The sequence below is a fragment of the Xyrauchen texanus genome, chromosome 39 (assembly GCF_025860055.1).
Source record: "Xyrauchen texanus isolate HMW12.3.18 chromosome 39, RBS_HiC_50CHRs, whole genome shotgun sequence".
NCBI classification, from domain to species: domain Eukaryota; kingdom Metazoa; phylum Chordata; class Actinopteri; order Cypriniformes; family Catostomidae; genus Xyrauchen; species Xyrauchen texanus.
In genome coordinates this window covers 31,373,766-31,398,474 of record NC_068314.1, presented here as the reverse complement: position 1 = coordinate 31,398,474, position 24,709 = coordinate 31,373,766, and the positions used below count along the sequence as shown (strand labels likewise).

The 24,709-nt window shown below is 37.9% G+C and overlaps 2 protein-coding genes across 5 annotated transcripts in view; both read left to right on the top strand.

The window, feature by feature from the left end:
- The window catches only part of LOC127632639 (kazrin-like), a 204,993-nt gene extending 191,428 nt beyond the window's left edge, over positions 1 to 13,565 (top strand). The window contains exons 6-11 of one of the 4 annotated variants that reach the window (XR_007969126.1): positions 147 to 283; positions 491 to 661; positions 966 to 1,146; positions 3,504 to 3,665; positions 6,602 to 6,728; positions 13,160 to 13,304. Coding sequence is in view for 3 of the 4 variants with exons in the window: in XM_052111343.1 (XP_051967303.1) it covers positions 147 to 283; positions 491 to 661; positions 966 to 1,146; positions 3,504 to 3,637; positions 6,602 to 6,728; positions 13,160 to 13,464 (1,055 nt within the window). In the remaining variant the exon portion in view is untranslated. Of the gene's footprint in view, positions 1 to 146; positions 284 to 490; positions 662 to 965; positions 1,147 to 3,503; positions 3,666 to 6,601; positions 8,939 to 13,159 lie in introns of those variants that run through there. The other 3 variants (XM_052111343.1, XM_052111344.1, XM_052111345.1) reach the window with 3 other exon arrangements.
- A 330-nt stretch (positions 13,566 to 13,895) lies between these two features.
- On the top strand, positions 13,896 to 21,339 carry LOC127632641 (kazrin-like). The gene is made up of 6 exons (XM_052111346.1): positions 13,896 to 14,002; positions 14,512 to 14,743; positions 16,065 to 16,166; positions 16,442 to 16,608; positions 16,872 to 16,980; positions 17,107 to 21,339. Exons 1-6 carry the CDS (start codon positions 13,941 to 13,943, stop codon positions 17,263 to 17,265), a joined length of 831 nt encoding a protein of 276 aa, XP_051967306.1. The 5' UTR covers positions 13,896 to 13,940; the 3' UTR covers positions 17,266 to 21,339.
- Positions 21,340 to 24,709: the final 3,370 nt, after the last annotated feature.

Sequence of the window (24,709 nt, the reverse complement as noted above, 5' to 3'; positions counted from 1 at the left end):
TTTGTGTGCCGCCACATTGCAACGTTCCATGCTATCAAATATGAATCTCTTAATCCAAAATGCTTATGATCAGCTGTGCTGTTACATTGTTAAATGTACTTATTGTATTTGCTGGTCTTGATGAATATGACTGTGTGTATGTGTAGCTATGAAGGGCGATCGAAAGAGGTTGAAGGCTGAGAAAGCTGACCTAGTGAATCAGATGCAGCAGCTGTACACCACACTGGAGAGCCGTGAAGAGCAGCTCAGAGACTTCATCAGAAACTATGACCAGCACAGAAAGGTGACGTGCATTCCCTCATCAAATTACATTGACTTCAGAGTCGACACATGAGTAGAATGTGTCATAGAAGCACCACAAAATGACGAGGTTGCTTCAGCGTAATTTTCAGGTTTAAACATTGTTTAATTGATATATTTCTTGACTTCAAAGAAAAGGAATGTGTGTATGTGCCCGGTGAACCAACACTCACTGTGTGCTGTGCTACAGGAGAGCGAGGACGCGGTAAAAGCTCTGGCTAAAGAGAAGGACATGCTGGAGAGAGAGAAATGGGACCTGCGCAGGCAAACCAAAGAGGCCACAGAACAAGCCAGTGTCCTGCACTCCCAGATAGACATGAAGGAGAACCGAATCAAAGAGCTGGAGGCAGAGCTCACCATGGTGAGATACCATCTCTCTTTCTCTCTCTCACACACAGACGTACACATCCACTTCTCACAATGTCATAAACACTTCTTATCTGTTTGTGGCTCTTATCGTTAGTCTCAAATTACACTTCAGTAACTCTCCGATTGCACATATATCAGTCTCAACATTCATCAGATGGACCATGAAATCCCAACCGGTCTGCATTATGCAATTTTAAACAACATTTTGCACGATTGATACTACAATGTGCAAACATGCGTGTAGTCACACACAATTTCTGTTTTTATAAAGATTTTGTTTTTACACACAATTACAGGCAAAGCAGTCTCTGGCCACCCTCACGAAAGATGTGCCAAAGCGACACTCTCTGGCGATGCCATCAGAGCCAGTGGTGAATGGCAGTCAGGAGTGGGTGATGCAAGCAGACCTTCCCCTCACGGCAGCAATCAGACAGAGTCAACAGACCCTGTACCATTCACACCCCGCGGACAGGCAAGGTACAGTCATACACCCACATACTTACAGGGTCCAAAAGTAAATCCACTGAGAGAAAAAAGCTGCTAGAAGGCATGAGAGTCATTAATGCAGGGGCGGACTGGCCATCGAGAGCACCGGGCGTTTTCCCAGTGGGCCGCTGAGTGATTTGGGTGGCCTACTGCTGCACAAGTACTGGCCCGTCCTACAGGCGATATAGGCGGCCATCCTGGGCTCCAACATGCCCGTGCGGACCTCATAAAAAGCAAAAGTATAATAAATCTGCAAGACTTTGTATCATTGTATCAATACAATGCTGTTTATTTTTAAATAATGTAATTACTTTTATTTTGAAATTGCTTACACATCAGAGCAAATATGCTTATGACTACACCAACTCTGTACTGCGTGTGGACCTCATTATTTGACATACAAATCACAATAATGGTGACAACCAAAAACAACATATTAAGAAAAGATGAGCTCTGATTTGTCACTAAATGACAAATAACTGTAAGTTACAACAAATACAATAATAGCAGCTTAAATAAAATCAGCAAATAGTAAATCTATTAGCAGTACATAGTCATTTGCATAATTTATTCATACTGAAAAGCATTACTGGGAGCTGAAGCATGGCTTGCTGAATAATGCTCACACCTGATAAGCATGTAGAAAATAAGTCATGAAAAATATTACTTTGTAGCTATTTGAGTCTTCGAGGCTTACTTTGTTTAAAGGATAGCAGAAACAGCACTTGTCAAAGCTTGGAGCTTTTCACTTTATCTCAAGAATAATCTAGACAGGAAATTAAAACACTGCAGATAGAAGATGCAACAAACTCGCATTGAGTGAAAATATGAGAAATTCATCTGCAAAATTCATCTGCAAAATATCTTTTTTTTACATGTATTTATATTTGTATATTTATATAGTGTAAGTACATATTCAGATTTTTTTTAAATAAACATTTACACATAGTTATGTGAGAAATGAACATGAAATGTTAAGCATTGTCATTAGTGTCCTGCGGTTTGACACTTTCCAACTTTTTTAAACAATATTTTATGATCTTGTTTAGCTATACAGTATATACAGTAGAAATATAATATATTATGTTGTTGTTTCCACGACCTCATATTAACTAAGACAATAGTTTATTTGCACTTTTAGAAAATAAAATTGAAAGGTGATTAATATCTTTAACTTTGTAGAAATGCTAAATTGTCATAGCACCTAAAATACACACTTTCCCTTGTACGTTCATGTATATTTTAACCTAACATCTGTATGTTGGGGGAAAAAAAAAATAATTAAATGTTTTTGGACATGTTATTTGTCTGAGCTATAAAGTACTTATTTCTTTTTAGTGCTTTCTCTAAAAAATCCACTAATCACATAAATCGCCAACAACTGGAAAATTCAAGAACATTTCTGTAGTGAATAGACGTTTTTCTAAATATTCTCTGCTCTTAAAAATGTAATTGCCCAGATATTAATCTTGTATGGAAACAAATTTGTTTACAAACCACAGTGATCTCAGACTTGTGAGCAAATTGTTCTTTTGAGTCAGATCTTCCCAATCATTTGATCGATCACCAATCCATCTGAATGAATCATTAGCAAGTTGGTCTGAATTAAAATTATTTTAAAATCCTTATGCATTAATCACAAATGACTGGAAAGTATTTCAATCAGATAAATATTGATCTTGTTTAAGGTCAAATTGGTTTACACTGTAGTGTTTTTCGGTTTGGGAACATAATTGTTCTTTTGGACTGGATCTTTCAAATGAATCGTTGGAGCCGCATCACCAATCAAGCTGAATGTATCAGTAGCAAATTGGTCAGAATAATGTTTTATTTTTTTTTATAGCTTATGCAATAGTCACAAACAACTGGAAAAGTAAGGACATTTCTGTAGTGAATGTAATTTTTTCTAAATACTCTACATTCAAATATTTAATTGCACAAATATTGCTCTTTTGTTGAGTAAAATTTGTTTAAAAGCCATAGTGATCTTCGATTTGTGAGCAAATAGTTCTTTTTAGTTGGATATTTCCCAGTGAATTGTTTGAACCACCTCACCAATCAAGCTTGAATTAGCAAATCTTTATCCAGCAATCACAAACGACATGTCATGGAAAAATCATGGAAATGAATTGATCAAAAAGAGAAGGGCTCCCTGTATTTACTCGCCAACAGCCAATATTAAGAATGTTAATTTCGGACCCTGTATACATCCAAATGCACAATCATATGTATGAGAATAGGCACAGTCGAATAAATGTGTACAGTATATCACCCTTGCAAATCTTGCAAGCAACTCCATGCACCACTTGCACACCCAAACTCACACAGAGTCATTCCCTCCTCTGCAGCTGCTTTGAGGATCAGCCCCTGTCACTCCCGTCAACCCTCCATCATCTCCGATGCCTCGGCTGCCGAGGGCGACCGCTCGTCCACCCCGAGCGACATCAATTCCCCCCGTCACAGGACTCACTCCCTCTGCAATGTAAGAGCTGCCTGGCACCCCCGACCAAGTAATCAGCCTTCCCAACTTGTTTTTTTTCTACACCTTTACTCTTCTTAAATATTCTGTCCCTGCACTGCTCATTAGCATGGCTTTGGGGTCTGGTTTTATCATAATGGCAGTTAGTAAAGCTAAATCAAATAATACAGTTTGTACCTGTGAGAATTAGCTGTGAACTGAATGGATTTGTTTTAGGCGCAATTCGCTAGTGAAAGTGGCAACAAACGTTCATACTCTTACAAAAATGTACCATGGCAATCCCAGTTTGCGCCAGAAAAACTACAGTCACTTATATTGTCACTAATATTAAAGTAGGCCGTTCTATTTTGTCAGCATAATCACAGCTAAAGGGTGTTTTGTGTCTTAGCTGTTACTATTTTGTGTATTTTTGCATGGATGAAATATTGCATTGACCATTGGTCAATGACGAATCAGCATCAGAACTATCTGTTAGCTAAAGGCCATAGTAATGCACAACACACAGCAGAGTGGTTTATTGTTGGGCTGTCAAACGATTAAAATATTTAATCACGATTAATCACATTATTTTTGTAGTTAATCGCGATTAATCGCAATATCCTTATAAACATGAGTGGACAAAATAAGCTTCAATTAGTTGTATTTTTCTGTCATCCACACAAAACCTACCCTACCAACAGAGTTGAACAATAGAAAATGAACATAACACAACTGCAGCAGCATAGTGGAATTAATAGCTCTGGTCATGTGACTATTTGCACCACTTGTGCAAAAAAGTCCCTGTAGCAGTTGCGGAACACAGACGATCGCACCTTCACTTCGCGCTCGCACCGCGCATCGCAAATTTCGTACTGTGCCTCGAAATCAAATGCGTAGATTTGGCTTTGTGGCATGAAGCATTTATATGCTTCCATTGATAATGGTATAAATATTGGGGGGGGGTTGTAATTGCTTGTTTTATTAATTGGGGGTTATCCCCTGGAATCTACGCCCCTGCTTGTGCAAGGCAGGTGTTCAAATGTCAACTTTCTTGCCGCTGCAATCATGTTTCAAAGTTCTGCGCTCTATCCGTGATTTGCGGGCATGTTCTACTGCTGTGCTACATTGATAAAAATGCCTGCTGCATAGATCAGCAGAATGTCTCCCACCATCTGTTTACTGACGGTCAATGCATGTGACATTAGCAGCGTTTGCGTGAATTGACTCGCTTTTCTTGAACTACGGTTTATTCAAAGGGTCATATTACGCGTTAATGGCATTAAAAACAATTGTGCTGTTAAATGAATTTTGCGATAATGCGTTTTTAACACATTAACTTCGACAGCACTAGTTTATTTTATTGACCAATGAGCATCCAGAACTGGAACTATTCATTTTACAATGGTTAATAGTTGTTTCTTCAACATTGGGTAATTTTCCCAAATTGTCCCAAAAGCTAATTTTTTGATATTTAGCTTAATAGATAACAAATAACAGATATCTACTTTTATTTTTGTTATGTGAAGGTCACATTAAAACATTTCATTTATTTGGTATTTTTAAAATGCCTTTAATGCATAGATTTGATTGTTTTCATTTTGTCCCAGATTTTTTTTTATATTAAACTATGAATTTCCATTATAAAAATGCAAATGATTACATGTTTAAAACTATGATAATAGTTTTCAAAGAGTGAAATAAATAAACCATTTCCATATTTATTGTGTGAAATTTATATTTGTCATCATTTCCACCACACAAAAATATTTTGTCCATAAAAAGTTTTTTCTAAAGTTAGTGTACTTGTCAAGCAAGTCGACAAAAGTATCAGTGAAGACCATGCTTGAGATATAATATGACATAAGTGATGTTTGAAGAAAATATAGAAAATTCAAGGTAAATTTCACTTCAATTTCAATCTTTGCGTCATTTTGACAAATTACACAAAAAGTGTGAATTTTTTTGATTGTGTGTTTTTACAATACATCAAATTTTAGATAGGAATTAGGCTTAGCAAGACAAAGGAGTTGGACATCTTATTTTAAAATGTTAAAAATGTAACTTTCTTCACCATCATTTCCACCACAGAATTCCATTAAACACAATACAGAATTTTAGATGTGGTGGAAATGACACTATGGTGGGAATTTTCATGACTTTCAGAAAAAAAATGGCATACATTTCCTTTGGTGCATGTACATACAGCGATAGACATCGGGAGTTGACAAATTAAATGAACTAGTGAAGAGTGAGCGTGAAATAATTTTTAACGAGACTGTGGAGCGGAGGGGGGCGGGGCCGGGGCGGAATATCGCGCGCCCGGTCCCCAATCGGCCTGATGAGGCACGCGAGGGATAAAGGCGGCCGGTGACGATGGTTCGAAAGAGAGAGAATTACGGACATGTCCGTCATGTGTGTTTATGTTTGTGCTTTTGGTTTAATGGTAAACTTAAAAGAAGACACAAACACACATAAAGACGGACATGTCCGCTAACGATCTCTCTCTCCCGCACGGCCCTCTGCAGTCAGCCTTTAAACCTCACGGAGGCATAATTAGCCTAATACGGGACCAGGTGTGTAGTATCACGACCCGGCCCCGCCCTCCGCCCTGCCACAGAGACTTTACTTTTAAGAAATCTAAAAACAATTCTAAAAACGCCCTAAGTTGCCGAAACACCCCAATATAGGATCTCCTTCAAACATTATAATACGTTTTTAGATTGACATTTTGTTCACTTTCTTGGGGGCTACAACCAAATTAGCACAAATTTATTGGAGTAATAATTGTAGTAACTGCAGCATTTTGGATTGATATCTCAAGTTTACAACAACCATGTGGAACCCTGAAGCGGTGCTGATGGGAGTGCAGATTTTCCTGATATCATAAAAAATTACTGACCTGTTCCCATGTGTCCACCATTACTTGTCTATTCTCTTTCCTCCTCTCTCTCGCTCTCTCTTTTCTGCCTGTCTGTGCTCTTTGTTCAGTCCATGGAGGACCTCGAGGACCAGAAGCGTAAAAAGAAGAAGGAAAAGATAAGTCTTGGTTCACTGTCTCGAGTGTTCGCCCGGGGTAAATCTCAACGCAAGTCCTTGGATCCGGGCCTGTTTGATGGTACTTCCACCCCTGATTACTATATAGAGGAGGATGCTGACTGGTGACTGTGCTATATGTGTGCGTGTTTCTGCATGTATGCCTGGATGAGTGTGAATTAATGAGTGTACATGAGTTTGCGTGTGCCTTCAAATGTATTCCCCATGAAAAATGCAGGAAAGAGAAAGAACTGCTGACTCTTCGAAATGTACATACAACTCTTAAAAGAACATCTATGTAAATGAAATATATATATATATATATATATATATATTATATATGTATGCATATGTACATATGTTTACATGCATATAAATATATACACGGGATCATTGGCGTGTGAATATGTTTATGCTGTTATGCTTTATTTGTGGTAATTTATGTCTCTTTTTTATAAACTGGAAACTTGAATTACTGCTGAGCATTTGTAAATAGGAACTTTTGTGCACCTTGTGTTTGCTGATGACTTTATGTGGAATGCTTCTTTTTCATGACCGCTTTTACCATGCACCAAAGGACCCAGGCTGTGTTCATACACCATACCGTTTGGCCCATTGACCTTTGACTTTGTCGTGAAAATCTGAATGATTTAATGTTTAACAATTGCAGTTTAGCAAATGAAGATGTACAGAACTCAAAACCATCCAGATATGAAATTTGCCTTTACTGTACATCTCAGTATGCTAATCATGGAGAAATAGTTATGGTAACAACAAGTACAAATAACAAGTCAATTTAGTGTTTTTACTCAAAGTTGCACTCAAATTGGAATATTCATTTGGACGCAAGGACATTTTTTATTTTGTTCAGATCTACCCCTATTTATTAGACCATTTTCCCTTTTTTAAATGATCCTTTAAAAACATTGTGTAACCCGTGAAGAATTATACTAGATTTTGAACTGACCATGATGAAACCGTGTCATCACTGACTGCTGCCTTTACACCCTGAATACACCGGACACGTCCGTTGACGTGTTGCAATGGATTGTCTACACAAGAACCGTCGAAGTGAACATTCGAAATGACGTGCAGAAATCATGGACCAATGAGCTGTGAGCTCAAGTAGACTTCAGCAATGTTTAAATGGGTGAATAACCCGTATCCTACTTTATTTTCAATGGAAATCAACTGGCATAAACATTTACTTTTTATATAATTATTATTGAAATGTTATTGTTGCTAACAGGCTAGTGCTTGGATGCAATCTCTGGTGTGGCACTTGTATGTTTAGTGTTCAACGTTGATCGATTCAATGTCAGTCAGGGTAGGGGCATAAGAAGTTTCTGGGGGTGCTTGTGGCAAGTGTAGGGGGGGCAATGTCCCCTCTAGCCCCCCCTTTAGACCCGACCATGAGATCAGAAACATAACAAGATAGCTTTAATGTTATAATCAGAAGTTATTTAAATGTATAACGAATATAATTCATGACAAAAATAATCAAATGATTTAATTTCAAATGTATAGAATAATAAAGTGGCTGGAATATTTATGAACTACCAATCCGTCTACTGCCGGCGCTACACAATGCACTGCAGACTATCCTTCTGGTGTAGACTGCATCATTGATTGAAATGGGAGTGATTTGCTTTTGGCGCGACGCTCGTGTCCGGTGTTGACGGGGTGTTAATTTAGCACATATTTACATACAAATCTAGTATATGCGTTATTTTTCCCCAACTAAAGGTGCTGAGCCTATGAGGACCTTGTGTCAACAAAGTGCCAAAGGTTTATACTAGAAGTTGTGAAGTAAAAAACACATATGCTTGCAGTGGTCAAGAAATTGACTCTCTGTGCAAACAATAAAAAATGTAAATGTCTCTGAAAAAAATCATAACACACCCTGCTTCCATAATATATTTTTCCATTAATGTTGAAACCAATAATGTCATCATTACTCCATCTCGCTGACATATCACATATTTCTTTTCGTTTCAAACTTTCCTTTGCATCTTGGTGGCACTGATTTGTTTGAGTTTTTTTACCTTTTAAATTAAACTGACTATTCCTCATGTCATGAGTTTTTGTTGTAAGGTTTGTAAAGTAGATTATGCCAGATATAAGATTATATCTATTAAAGAATTTATTTAAAGATTAGGAAAGAGGTCATTTCAATGAACCCGGACTGTCTTTGGAATTACGGACAGACCGATGAGGAAGTTTTAACATTCTGGAGACATATGATGATTTAAAAATAATCAAATAAAACTTATTTTAAAATAAAAACACATAACCCTGTGTGTGTGTGTGTGAGTTTTCATGTACTGCTTTCCTCTTAACCCTCTTGTTCTGGGGTTGCCATGGTTTGGGGTGACCCAGTTCTGCTCTTCATTTGTATCTACCCACCATCTGTTAACACGTGTCTTAACATTGTCTTACCTCAGTGGATGAGAATTCCCCAAACTCACTACATTCATAACCCATACAAATGATGTCAGCTGCAACAATCATGTGCACCTTTTATCCACAACATGAGCACGATCATGTGCCCCTTGCCCAAAACATCATCACATGACAATCAACTGATTTTGTATTTCTTTTTTTATTAAAGGGTGTATCAACAAGAAACATTCACATTAATTAGAAAAGATAAAGAAGGTTTAGAAGTCTGAGTCTGCTTGTGTAAATGCTTCTATTGCAATTTTTGTGAAAAGCCGAATTGAAAAATGTACATGAATTTCAGAATTTCTCAGTATGTCCCCCTTTTGCTTTCAAGGCTGCATGCCCTCGAGCTGGCATGGACTCCATATGTTTGTGCAAAACCTGATGATTTATATTATCCAGCATGATTTCAGAATGTCCCAATAATTCAATGGAAGCTTATAGGAAATTTTAACCCTTTTTTATTTGAATTTATTAAATATTTTAACTTATTTGATGAGAGGCCTAGAAATAATAAATGTGTGTATATATATATATATTACAAATATGTATTTGTTTTAAAGATTTAAAAATCTCAAAACTTTTTATTTTATTTTATTTCCGGGTTTAAATACATTTTTAATCCTAGATGAACTCAGACTTTGAGCAAGTATGTTTCAAGTATGTTATATTTTGAAAGAAAAAGTTTTCATTTTACAGCATCATGAAGGATGATGGAGCGTATACCACAGTACATTTAGACTGTTTATATATATATATATATATATATATATATATATATATATATATATATATATATATTTAAATCATTACTTGGAATGGAAATTATTCGATGGGCCGGTGGATGCTCTCAGATGTCTCAAACGAGGTCAAGGCACTTTCATTGCTTAGTCAAAAGCTTATTTCCTCCAAATGTTTGAAATGAGTGTCCTCTGCCCCAATGCCCATCAGTTAATGAGTTTTATAGTGGTAATTATTCAGCTAATTAAAATCTGATCAAGCCTCAACAGAAAGCCGATGATACAGTCTTTGAGTTCAGTCTTGTTTTATACCGGTTAAAGCATACTTTTAATGCTGAGAGGCCGACAAATGAAACACAATATTACAAATATGTTTAAATGATGGGCTTATTAGGTTGTGTTATGTAGTGAGATATACGCCTAATTCATTCTTAATCAAATGCAGCAGCATTAGCTCAGTCAGTCGTAGGGTGCCATCTGCTGGCACATGAACCTGTACTGTGTGTTATTGGTGTGAATTCTGAAATTCAGCACCAACAAAGCCTGATGGCAACACCATGTCAGTGATTTGTGTTTAATGCTAATGAAATGTAATAATTTTATTAACATATATAGGCTTATGAACATACGGTGGGGTTCAAAAGCCTGAAATCACTTCAATTTAGCATTTTTCTAACTGAATCCAGTGTTAAATATATGTAGTATTTAGTATGTCTCTATTTTTGCTTTATTTAAAAATGTTCCAGAAACCATCATATGTGCTTTAACAGAAGCAATTAAATCTGACCTTTTTAACAAAGGAGTTAACATGGATAATATCACAAATGTTTCTTATTTGATTAGTGATTTAGTGCAGAGTATTTCTTTTGTCATATATATATATATATATATATATATATATATATATATATATATATATCAAAAATTCTAATACTTTCTGTTTCTCTTCAGATTTAAATTAGGTTTTAAATTTCACAATAACACTGAGCGCTTTTACATGCACACTGTTAACCAGTGCTGGCTGGATAACCTCAGAATTGCAATCTGTAACTGATAATATTTTTTGGCAAAGAGTTTACTGGAAATGATGTAGACGTCGTATTTCACAGCTATACATCAGTGTTTAGTAACTTGCATAATCTGGTAATCTGGCATACCGGACATTTTCCCGGTGGGCCGACGCACTTTGGGCCAATCAGGGGTGGAATGGCCATTGGGAGAACTGAGTGGGCCAGTGGTTCAGCCTGCAAAACGTGCTGAATGGTCCGCGATAAGCAACAATGAGCCGCTGCGTTATGCAGAACGGACCACAAAACGGCGCCGCGATATGCAGAAAAGTACAGTTGGGCCAGTTGCCATGTAAAATCCGATTTCCGATTTCTCTTCCCAGTCCAGCCCTGGCAGGATCTAACATAGATCAGCAATGAAAAATTTGTAAGATTTTAATAAGAAGAAGAACTAAGGGTAATCAATAAATATGAATAATTTACTGCCGTTGCCTGATTAATATGTAGTCATGTAATCCATAAAAATATACTAATTGCAGTGATGCCATATCTTGCAAGAGAAACCAGCTATATGGTCTGGAAAAACAAGCCCAAAATAAGCCACTTACCTCACAAAAATAAGCAATTAATAATTTTCCTGTGTGGTGGATTTATTGTCATAGAAATCATAACAAGCAGTAAATTAACAGTTAAATACAGTTTTATAAACAGAATTGCTTTTCAGTCAAATCCTGAAAGAATCAAATTCAAAAATCTAAAATCTGTATTAATGCATATTTCAAAATAATTCAATGAAGATGTGGAAACAACTGAGAAATGTACTTTTTACCTCTAAAGCTGTGCTTGTATATGTAGTAATTATATGTAGCTGTTAGAAAGGTCTTCATTCAGAGAATGTGACAACCACAACAGGCAATTGTACAAAGAAATGTGTGATGTAGTGGTTTTCTTCATCAAAGCACGTTTCATTTTTTCGGGCAACGTGTAGTTCCAAAAATGTACTCTGATAAACCCTTTGGCCTTTAGTTTCATGAAAATAATAATTTGAACAAAATTAACCGGTTATAACTGGTTACCAGCATTTAAAAAAATAACGTTTTCACTCCGGAACTATTGAAAATCACTTTGTTCCGGTTTTTGGTTACGTTCTGCTAACAATTTTGTTAGTTTACAGTTTTCGTTCCTTGAACAGCTTTTAGTGCGTGCTTGAAATCATCAAACTATTCTCTGTTTTTCACATAAAAACATAAACAGGCATGCGCACAAGTTGCACAATGATTGCACACATTGGATAAGACGGTAAGAACGCAGGTATAGGTGATTACATGCAACACGATATCCAGGTTATAGGGTAATAGGCAAAAATGTACCTGTCAATCAGTGATGCTTAAAGGAATATTCCGGGTTCAGTAGAAGTTAAGTTCAATCGACAGTATTTTTGGTGTAATGTTGATTACGACAAAAGTTCATTTCGACTCGTTTCTCTTTTTCTTTACAAAAAAGCAACACAGAAGTTGCTTTTTTGTGGTAATCAACATTATACCACAAATTCTGTCGATTAATCTGTACTTGTATTGAATCCGGAATATTCCTTTAAACAGTTTATGACCCAGTAAAGGAAAGGCATCTACTGTACATGACCTCACACACTGTCTCCAATAATAAGCACAATCGGTGAAAGACTGCATGTAAATGTGTTCAGTGTGGACTTAGACTTTTGAGCCCCACTCAATTTAATAAACTACACAATGAAATATTCTTCATTCAGTATGATTTAAAGTTTAACCTTCCAAATAGCATATAGAGGACTATAAAACACAAAAGAACCAGAAAGCTGTCACAGCATTGGACTCAGTTTGGTGTCATGGTAAATAATGCTGTAAAACTTGCACATTCGTGGATTAGGGGAAGAAGGCAAGAATATTCACTATTACTGTAGTTTCACACAGGAAGAAGGAAGTCAAGTGGCTTTGTAGTAAAAGTCTGGGGTTGGTGAGGTAAATGAGGATGCGGTTACAATTCAGAGGATGCCTGTGTTTTATATGAGGAGAGATAAGGCCTGTCGATCTTGAACGCAGGCCTTATCGCACCCATCAGTTCATGCATGAAAGCAATGAGGCATTTAAGGAGCATTTAAAAGGATAGAGAATACTGCACTCAAACAAATAAAACAGAAGGACACTGAGATGGGTGGATTTCCAGATAGCTATAAAAAAGCTTTTATGTGCAGAATGGATAAGGCATTTTTGTTGTGCTCTCAACCCCTCTAAACCCCTTAAACTTGCCCCCCTCCCTCCCATTCCTGTCCCTCCTGACCAATCCAGACTCAGACAGCCTCTCCAGCCAGACACACCCCAGCCTATCAGATGGCGAGGACCAGCTGGAGCGGCTGCAGCAGGTGGAGCTTACCCGCACCAAGCCCATGTCTCTGTGGAAGGCGGTCACTGTGCAGGCCTGGCTGGAAGTTGTCATGGCAATGCCCATGTACATGCGTGCCTGCTCAGAGAATGTCAAGAGTGGGAAGGTAAAAGCTCCATCTCGGTGCAATTTTTTTAATGCTTTCCTTCCACAAGACCATTATGTTTTGGCAAAAATGAAAGAAATGCATGTACAACTAGTACTTAGTTAATCGTATCCTTGATTAAGTGACATTTTGAGATAGCATTTCATTTGAACATCCTCCCCATATTTACTTCTCTGATGCGTACTATGTGACCTGACATTGGAAAGGCTATTTCGCCCATTAATGAAAAATATGTCCTCATTTACTCACCCTCATGTGGTTCCAATCCCGTATGACCTGTCTTTTTATCATGTATCACAAAAAGAGATGTTAGCCTGCAATTAAAGTGATTGGTAACGAGTTCACATTCTGCTCTCCTTTTGTGTTCCATGGAAGAAATCTAGATACATTTAATCTACTGTAGTTCATGATTACTTTATTGGGAAGCCCTGGTGACATTTACTCTCACAGCGCTGAACTGATTAGCCTGTGGTCTGCTGAGCTGGTGTTGTGATGATGTCACAGTGAGTGACTTCCTGTTGCAGGTGTTGCTGGGGTTGTCCGATGAGGATCTGGAGCTGGGGTTGGGCATTAACAACCCCATGCACCGCAGGAAACTCCGCCTTGCTATTGAGGACTACCGGGAGGCAGAGAACGGACGAGGGTGAGTGGCCACATGCACAAAAAAACAAACAGAGATGTTAGCAACAAATTAGAGAAAGTCTAAATACATATATGTGTGCATGTCTTTGCTTTGTTTGATTTTAGGCCATCCATATACTAGTGTCCTACTAAACATTGACAAAACTCCCTTTTAGCAGTTATATGCATTTAAAATGAAAACGGGGGAAATGGGAAAAAGTGACACTCAATATTGATGACTCATGCAAGATTACACAGATTTTGATCCAATCATTGGCTATCTAGAATGCGAATGTCCCTCCCCTTGCAACCAGCAAGTAGCAAGCTATATTTCATACTTGTAGCAGACGAAACTAAAGCCTACTCATTATTTTATCAGTATTTTTTTTAAAGAGACTTTTTCAATTTGTCCCACACAAACTTTCTGTTTCAATAGGAAATATGTCACCACAGGGCTGAAAACAGTGCTAAAAAACTATTTTGTGGTGTCTTTAAACTCTCTAATACGATTCCCTTGTTTTGTTTTGTCAGAATTTCCAATGCTGCTGATATGGAATGTCACTGGGTGTCTAAGAGCTGGCTGAGTGACGTTGGGCTCCCTCAGTACTCACAAGTCTTCCAAAATCAATTAGTGGATGGCAGAGTACTGAACTCACTCACACGGAGGGACTTGGAGACCATCTTCAACATTACCAACAAGTTCCATGTAACTAGTATTCTATCAGCCATTCAGCTTCTGCAAATGCTCAACTTTGATAAAGAGGTGAGACACAATATTGACCTTATGATTTTAAACTAACTATAATCTGCCTCTACTCTCCAGATGCGGTCACATGAACTTTTGTATGGCGAATTCGGTGGGATCTCAATAGCAATCCACGCAACCGGAAATTTCACCAGTTCGTGATCAGAATTTCACTACGCGACTTTCCCTTGGGGTTCATTTTGGGTGAACTTTGACATGCAAATTTTTTATCATTGACCAATAGGAAGTTGCCTTGTTTGGCAGTGACATCTGAGTGGGCAGTGCTTTGTGCATAGCTTCACTGAATATTAACAATAGAGCACAACAGTGCCCGCCCACTTTTTCAGCCGTCTTGTACCAGAAGTATTTTTCTAATTGATTTTTCTCATTTTCCATATGGATTACATAAAGTCCTCCATAAAACAGTTCTAAGTCATGAACCAAACCAATCAGCTCTGAAGTAACTTACAACATTGCAAACTTTGATTTTAAGCAAAAAAGTATAGAAAATCTGATAAAGATATTAGACTGTGTACTTAACGTCTTTCCTTAACTACAATCCCATGAAGCATTGCGAGTAACGTAAATGTCAAATTATGGAGAAATGTAAATCTATTGATTTACAGTTGTTGATTATAAGTATATAAACAATATGTTTCACTACATTGCAAAATATTCAAATATTAAAAAATATGCAAGTAATTTGAGAGTGTAGGAACTTAAGACAGACTCTATTGCGTCATTCACAGTACTGTATTTCATGGAAGTGTGTGGTCATTTCAGAGCTCTTTTGGTGTGCTTTGTTGGCCATGATTCTCTGATTGGTGGATCAGCTGAATCATGGATAGTGTAGTTCTTTCCCAGAAATTTCACTATTAAACAGAATTTCTAAAACATGAAGTTGGACAGATCGATTAACAACCTTTGAGATTACAGCATGTCTATCTTTAAAGGTTTATAAGTTATTGTTAAAAATCAATTCGCCATTGAATAAAATGAATGGGATTATTACTTCCGAAACCCGACTACTGCACTGTATAGACAAGGAAATCATTTTAGCTGTGTTTCTTTATAACTTAACTCTCCCAGAGTATAAATGAGCAGCATAAAAAGAGGCTGCTTGGCAAGTAGTTTTTGCGGGTGACTCATGCTTAACATCCGCCCATGCTTTCTTTGCCTGTGGTATTTTGCCATGCAAAGGTAAATGTGGCCACGCTTTCTATGTGTTTCTGTACTCATTCTATCCCATTCAATCTGAAAATATGGAGGTATTCTGTATTTGTATTGTGAGAAAATACTGTACTGATTACTTTGTGTTGTGATCATAATATCTCTACAGAATATACAGGCACGTCGTGCTCAGTGCGAGAATCGAGATGTGGATCCAGTGGTCTGGACCAGCCACCGTGTCATTAAATGGATCAGAGACATTGATCTTAAGGTGGGTAAGGTAGTGGAGAGAGTTCACCCAAAATGAAGAACTGTGTTAGCCTCAGTCACCACTCACTTTCATTGTATGGAAAAAAGATCTAGTGAAAGTGAATGGTGACTGAGCTAGCATAACCTAAAACCTCCTGTTGTGTTCCACTAAAGAAATTAAGTCATTTGATTCATTTGGGTTTGGGACAACATGAGGGCTAGAAAACGATGACATAATTTTCATGTTTGCTATGATATAATGTTAAAACAGTTTGTCTAATCATGCCTTTTATGCAGGAATATGCAGAAAGCCTTCGGAACAGTGGCATCCATGGTGCTGTAATGGTTCTAGACCCGACCTTCAGTGCAGACAGCATGGCCAAGGCTTTAGACATCCCGAACAATAAAAACATGATCCATCGGCATCTTTACGAAGAAATGAAGGTGCTCCTCAATCCAGCAAGGTTTGTGCAGCTTCATTACAGCAGTAAGTAGCATATACAGTAGGACAAGCTTTATTGATTAATAGCAGTTGGAACACTAGTCATCTGCCTTTAATTGGGCTTTGTAAAGCTTGAGCTGTTAGAACGCAGAGCTAAACCATTCACATAACAAAGAGCAGTTGACATCAAAGAGCAATGCTGTGCTGTATAGCCATATCTCTAAACTCAACAGTCACTGTATTGGTACTAAAAGGGTGAGATTGAGAAGTATTTCTGGCCTACAGAACGAATCAGACCCAGGACTACAGGAAAGAGGGAACTCCGACACATTCTCCCGTCTCAAATTGCCGCAAAACTGAGGAAGGACTTTCTCCCAGGCTAAAAGTTGGCAAGGTATGTGCTATCCTGTTATTGACACAAAACAATCTGAAAAACTAAAGAAAAATGGAAGACTTTGTGCACCAAAGTGTTATTGTTAATGATCTATTAAAGGATAAATTACCTTTTGTCTTGCCTCAGAGTCCTATGAGATTCAATCCATTGGTCACTGCTGAGCGGGACTTGACTTTTCAAAGCAACTGTGGATCACCACCCAGAGAAGATCGAATCAAGATCCTGCAAAGGACCAAGGGCAGTCCCATGCATGGTTATTCAAGCATAGAGATCACTAATGTGTGAGGGTAACAGCCTATGTTTACCTTGGATGAACTAGGAAGAGTGAACTCTAGAGCTCCCTCCAATGCCTAAATGGGCCAAATGAGGTCAATCATTCTTAAAAGTTATTTGAACATGGACCATTTGCACTTTAGAGAATTTGTATTGGCAACAAATAACAACTAAGCACTTGAAGGAAAATCTTATTGATATGCTGCACTGAATAGACAGATATTTTGTTACTAACAACATACTTATATAGAATGAACTTGCTTTGATTCCTGTAACTGCCAGCACAGAGGATACAGGCAGGACTGTAGGTATGCAGCTGAAACATCAATACTACATGTTCAGATGTCCACTCCCTGTATCAATGTCATCACAATGGTGTGTTTGTTTAAAGTGTACTTGAATGAGGAATACTGTAATAGTGTGAATATTTGTGAAAAAGTTTGGAATGCCTCAGCAAAGTCTTTTTTAAAGGAATAATTCACCCAAAAAAGACAATCTCTCATTATTTACTGACCCTTACAACAAACGCCAAACTCAAATTACTTTCTGTCTTCTGCGGAACACAAATGAAGATTGAGTGGTTTTGACCATGCAGTGCAAGTCATTGGTGTCCTACAGCAGCAGAAAGTTAATCCATGCAACTCGAGTGGTTTAACTGCCTGAGACCCCCACGTGACTGCTGTGCAGTGTTGGGTGTAATGCATTACTAAGCGCTATTTTAACTGCAATTAAATTACTTTTTCGTTGAAAAAAGTAAAGTAAGGGATTACTCTTAATTTTTCAGTAATTTAATTTCAGTTACTTCTGATGTAATTGTGTTAAATACTGTATAGACTATATAATAATTCTATATAAAAAATAGTGAATTTAAAATAGAAATGTAATGTCTTTTATGTTAAAATGTATGTCACTGAATAAATAATTCCGATTAAAAGTAATCAGCAGCATCATCAAATCACTGCCAACCATGTTATAATAAAATTTAGCATTATAAAATTCTGAATCTATGTACTGATTATCATTGTTCCATGTCTGCCAAACATGTTGAGTGGTCCAAACATTATCTGCAGCCTGAAATTGACCTTTTGGTCAGATTTGAGGAGGAAATACGCTTAAATGCATAGAAAGAAATAGGATACACCCTTGCTCCCTATTTAGTGAATGACTTAACCTCCAGTGTGCTGTCTGTCTCCACTGGTCTCAGAACAGTTAGAAATGCACCATATTTTCATCCTAACTCCATATAAAGCCTCTGAAAGCAACATTTTTCAGCTTTTGCATGAACACATTTATTCTCAATGTGAAAATACAGAGTAAATATATAGGAATGCATTTATTAATGAATAGAACCGTATTGTACAGTGATACCAAAACATAACTACATTTATATTAAAATGAAGCGAAATGACCCACAGATGTGTTATAGTTGAAAACTATTCAAAAGAACTCAAATGCTTTTTCAACTTTTGAGGGAAAATGGTTCCATTTTCCAAATATGTGGACTTCATGTTTGTCAGTGCGCTGACACGCAAAAAGTTTATGGATTTTAAAGCGGGATATCAAATGAAACTAGAGACGATACTCTTTACAACCAAACAGGTTTCAATAAAAAAACGTAAAGAAATTTCTTACCAGAGGCACTTATGTTGGCGCTGTTCCCATATGAGCGCTTCCTGGAAATCAACATCATGCTGTTGTGTCACATGATGCGGAGAAGTTTGACCCTTTAATGACAATGTAGAGTCTTGTGAACAGTATTCAGTCAGTTTTAATTCATTTAAATTATACGTTGCATATAGCTACGCCAAAATACAACGTCCCCACGTGTGGATGCAGGGTCGCACAAAGTTAATCCATGCCTTCTGAAGAAATATGATCTGTTTTGGGAGAGAAATAGACCAAAATGTAACTTTGTCACTACTCTGTGTATGTGTTAAGTGGGAGGGAGTGTAGGAGACTGCAGATGTCAAGATTTAAATTTAAAAAGTAGTTACAGTTTCTCACCCAAAAGCAATCATATTGTTTCAGAAGACGTGAATTAAACCGCTCGAGTCGTATCTCATATGGATCCTTTATGGATTGTGAAAGTGTTCCATTACTCCATTGGCGTGCATTTTTATAGATATATTCACATCATATTTCAATGAGAAGAAAGAAAGTCATACACGTTTGAGATGGCATAAGGGTGAGTAAATTACGAGAGAATGATTATTTCTTTGGGTGAAATATTCCTTTAAGCCATCTGTTGACATCTGCTAAGATGTTTGTGTTTTCTGAGTCTCATTTTCATTATAACATTTGAAAGCAACAGTCACTTATCTGGTATTGTAGTGTGGATAATAGATTAGTATCATTCAGTCAATCCAGTTTAATTGAAATGAGTCTTCCGACTTGATACAAACTTTAGGGGAATGAAAGAAAAATGTAATTTCTTCTCTCTCTCTCTTATTAAATTTTTTATTTTTTTCAAGGTCTCTAGCTGTCTTACCATGCATGCAGTTCAATCTGTATGATGATATACACCGATCAGCCACAACATTAAAACTACCTGCCTAATATTGTGTAGGTCCCCCTCTTTCTGCCAAAATAGCACCAACACGCATCTCAGAATAGCGTTCGGAGATGCTATTCTTCTCACCACAATTGTACAGGGAGTTACCATAGACTTTGTCAGTTCTTTGGATTTTCAGTGTGTGATCAGCAGTTACAGAAATACTCAAACCAATCTGTCTGGCACCTACAATCATCCATGTGATTATCTAAACAGACAATCATGTGGCAGCCATGCAGTGCATAAAATCATGCAGATACAGGTCAGGAGCTTCACTTAGTGTTTACATCAACCATCAGAATGGGGAAAAATCATATCTTAGTGATTTGGACGGAGTTATGATTATTGGTGCCAGATGGGCTGGTTTGAGGATTTTTGTAACTGCTGATCTCCTGGGATTTTCACAAACAACCAGGACTGGACTGGTAATCTGGCATACCGGGCATTTTCCCGGTGGGCCAACGCACTTTGGGGCCGATCAGGGGCGGACTGGCCATTGGAAGAACCGAGCGGGCCGGTGGGTGGGCCATGAAACGGATCAAATGGGCCACGATAAGCAAAAATGAGCCGCCGCATTATGCAGAACGGAAAAGGACAGAAAACTTTTGGGCCAGTTGCTATGTAAAATCCCAGGCCGATTTCTCTGCCCAGTCCAGCCCTGCACACAGTAGTCTCGAGAATTTACTCAGTGTGGTGCCAAAAACAAAAAAACATCCAGTGAGTGGCAGTTCTGCGGATGGAAATGTCTTGTTGATGAGAGAGGTCAACAGAGAATGGCCAGACTGGTTCGAACTGACAGTCTACAGTAACTCGGATAACTGCTCTGTACAATTGTGAGTGCTATTCTGAGATGCTGGACTGTTTTGGCGGCACGAGGGGGACCTACACAATATTAGGCAGGTGGTTTTAATGTTGTGGCTGATCGGTGTATATATACAGTATATAAATATATATAATAGTGAATATCATGCACAAATGTACAGTAAGGAAATGCAAGGATGATCTGATTGGAAAAGGTTTAATCAGTTGAGAATGTCATGAACAGGGCTCCTAAATAAATGTAAAGGAAAGTGAAATGCAGTATATAATCTACAAGCCAATGCAGCACATGCACATTATACAGCTGTGTTTTCCTAAGTATCCCTAATGGAGCCACAGGGCAATGAGAGCAAAACAAGTTTTGCAGCTCAGAGTGTAATGGCATTGGTGCAAACAACCTCTGTCATGTGTGTATATTCATGTTAGAGAACATGACTAATGACAGAGTCTTTCACAAATTCAACCAATCAGATCTATTTAAAATCAGGATTCTGCTGAATCTGAAAGAAAATGCCTTTTGATTGACACTTCTTATTAGACTTGTTTTGCACTGCACACCAGCACTATAAAAAAGCACAAGAAGAAAATAGCTGATGTGGGTGTATTTTTAAAGTGGGTTTTGCAATCACAAATCATTTTGATATCATTGTACCTTGTGGCATTAGTGAAAATGTCCTTTTGAGAAACATCTGTATATAGAATTCATGTGTCATTGACACAATCTACAGTATATAGAAAAATAAAAAGTATACATATATTTGGGTGTTGTTATTGTGTTTGTACATAGTGTTGATCACATCATATATGCAGTTGAAACCTTGTTACGGTTTGATGAAATTCAAGTTTGTCTAGATCTTTGGGAAAAAATATTTGGAAAGTACTCTATCATTTACAGATTATATGACTTCAATACATTTTTATAGAATTTGAGTTAATATATAAATAAATGCTAAATGGATGATGTTTTTCTAAATGTTTTCAATAAAAACCTTTAATTGAAAAAATAAAACTTAAATCCTATTTTAATATATAATAATACATGTGAATTTGACTATGTTTTTGTAGATGTATTCAATTAAAAATTTTAACTTAAAGAACTTTAATAAATTAATATATATGTTATTATTTTCTCATTAAGGCAGAATCTTCAGTCACATTTTTATCAAAAAGCACAATGATGACTAACACATAACAGCTTTATTTTCTGTTATAGCATAATTTCCTGTACATTATTTATCTCTATTGTTAAGCGGTGTACATTATTTTTAATAATTCAATGGGCTGAAGTAAATTATTCCACTTATACCATGTTTACCATACCTAAAGACATATTTCAGGGTTTCATCACAAGACCATTTTTTGTTATACATCCCTAAAATGCTCTTGTGTGTCAAACTAATTTCTTCCGGCACTTAAAAGAGTGACAAAGTATTGTGTATGCTTTTGCGTGTGTGTGTGTGTGTGCGTGCGTGTGTGTGTGTGTGTGTGTGTGTGTGTGTGTGTGTGTGTGTGTGTGTGTGTGTGTGAGCGTGTATTTATCACTTTGTGGGGACCAAATGTCCCCATAAGGATAGTAAAACCCGAAATTTTTGACCTTGTGGGGACATTTTGTCAGTCCCCATGAGGAAAACATCTTATAAATCATACTAAATTATGTTTTTTGAAAATGTAAAAATGCAGAAAGTTTTCTGTGAGGGTTAGGTTTAGGGGTAGGGTTAGGTTTAGGGGATAGAATATAAAGTTTGTACAGTATAAAAACCATTATGTCTATGGAAAGTCCCCATAAAACATGGAAACACAACATGTGTGTGTGTGTGTGTGTGTGTGTGTGTGTGTGTGTGTAATATCCAGAGACAGAGAGAGAGAGAAAGAAAACTGAAAGAGATCACGGTTTGAGGTATTACCTGTGTTTGCTGCGGCTCTCGTCAGCATAACATCGCTTCAAACCAGCGAGATGTTAGTTTAAGTATGCTCAACATCACTGTAGTTTTTCTGTTGCTATACAACTGTTTTATTGAATTGCAAGTGTTCGATGACATCATCTGTCTGTTGTGCTCCTCGTGATTGTGTGTGTGTTAATGTGTGAGAGAGCGCAAAAGAGAGAGAGAGGGAGAGAGGGAGCGCGAGGGTGCTTTCCATAGATGTTAAAAGTTAATTAGTATAATATAGAAACTGTTGTATTGATCAAGGCTCGGGTCTCGGGTTTGCTGCGCACAAAATGTGTGTCTTTGTGAGGGTGCAGGTAAGAGCAGGGCCGTTTCTGAGCATATGGGAGACCTACGCAAAATCCTATCCCCCACACGAAGTATATTATAGACCATTTCAAGGACTGTTAGTTGGTGACGTCAATGTTCGATGGACATTTCCTGCTTATCAAAACAGAAACGGGCTACTTCTATTAAAATGAATGGGAGAAATTGGAAGGTCCAACGGCAGCCAGTGGTCAACAGATGTAGAAAGGATGTCCCTCCTTACAGATTAAATAGCCAATCACTTTTTAGATACAAAAATCGATCAATCTACGTGAGAATGAGCATGCACATAAGCTATTCAAGATGGTAAAATCTTTTTTTTTTAGCATAATCTATGTTAAAGACACACAATTTATCATACTAGATGTGACGGAACGACACGCTCCTCCTTTGGATCATCGTCGCTCGCAGTGAATTTCCCCCATTTGGTGGTGTATGACGGGGCTCATCAGAACCCAATGAAGAGCCTCATCACCGCTGCCTTTAAACACTGTGCCGCTCCTTGGAATACGGATCTCTACCTGCTGGCATCTTCGAAGGTCCAGGAACTGAACAGGGAGGTTTCGGTGCGAGTTAGACGCATCTCTGCACCCCAAAATGTCGGGACATGAGTTAGGTGCGATGACGGGGAATACAGCACGCGTTCCGGCCGATGGGCCAGGATGCCGGGCCGCTATTCTCCTCAAGTGCTGTGACCCAGGGAAGCCGGGCCGCTCGAGTGAAGCCACCGCCCCACGAGGCTTGGACCAAGGAAGGGAACGCATCGCGCCATCGAGACCCTGCCCACTATCACCTGGAACTTCCCCTGTCTTCACTACTCTTCCTTCACATAGCCACGCGAAGGTCCCAGGTCTCCGAGGCCTGATGCCACACCCACTGTGTTCGTCTCTTGCACACCCCGCCACAAAGTGTTGTCAGATTTTACTGTTTATTTGAAATGTGTTCTTTTATCGTAATTTTGACCAACCGTTTTGGAGATTTTGGTCTTTCTCATTTCAAGTAGAGTGCAGTACCCAACTGCCCAAGTGCGTTCCAAAATGGACCGCTGAGTGGACTGGCTTACCTTGAAAAAGAGACTTTGTTGAAAGGATCTGGTAATATATTTGGTCCATTCTAATGTTTAATCTTAGTTTTCTGTTCACATTCTTGAAATGGTCTTTAGACATTGTTTGTCATCCTTTTCAGAAGTTCTTAGCCAGTATCTTTGTTTTAACTGATTATTTTGCTGTGATATGGAACCGTTATGCAGTTAAGACATGGAACTACTTCAAAGCCATGCATTTACTGACAACTAATTGCACACATTAGAAAGTCTGTCAACCAGTCAGAATCAAGCATTCAACGGCCCGTGGCATCCACATTTTTCCTACGTCCCGTGATGCATAGCATGAAATGTGGCCATTAATTCCATTGTCACGTCAACACAGCTGTTGTTCGTCCATTCATTCTTTGATTGGGGTGTTGGGATTTTGAGGATAGCATGTATTATTTCATGATGACATACATCAGTCACTATATCAGTGTGTTACTGAACGATAATAAACAGCATTAAATTCATAAAGACAAAGAAAGCGCAAACAAAACCAGTGCGCTGTTTCTCCCAGATGCAGTTGAGATTTAATCTAAGCACACACGCAACATTTCAAGGAAAATTATCAGTTGTTTTAGTGGAGTACCTGTGTTAGTTCAGCTTCAGATGTGTGTGCTTGACAACTTGTCACCCTGCATGTTGATATCAGACAGACACACCGAGGAAGAGCTGTGAAGTTCTCATCCTTGTGTATGTAATCGCTTTTTCAAGTCGTCCGATCGAACAGCTATTTCCTTTTAAATA

Excerpts from the sequence above, each read along its gene's own strand:
- LOC127632641 (XM_052111346.1), top strand. The coding sequence starts at position 13,941 with ATGCACCGCAGGAAACTCCGCCTTGCTATTGAGGACTACCGGGAGGCA. Across the intron at positions 14,003-14,511 it reads GAGGCAGAGAACGGACGAGG|AATTTCCAATGCTGCTGATA; the intron begins GTGAGTGGCCAC and ends TTGTTTTGTCAG. Across the intron at positions 16,609-16,871 it reads GTGCTCCTCAATCCAGCAAG|AACGAATCAGACCCAGGACT; the intron begins GTTTGTGCAGCT and ends TCTGGCCTACAG.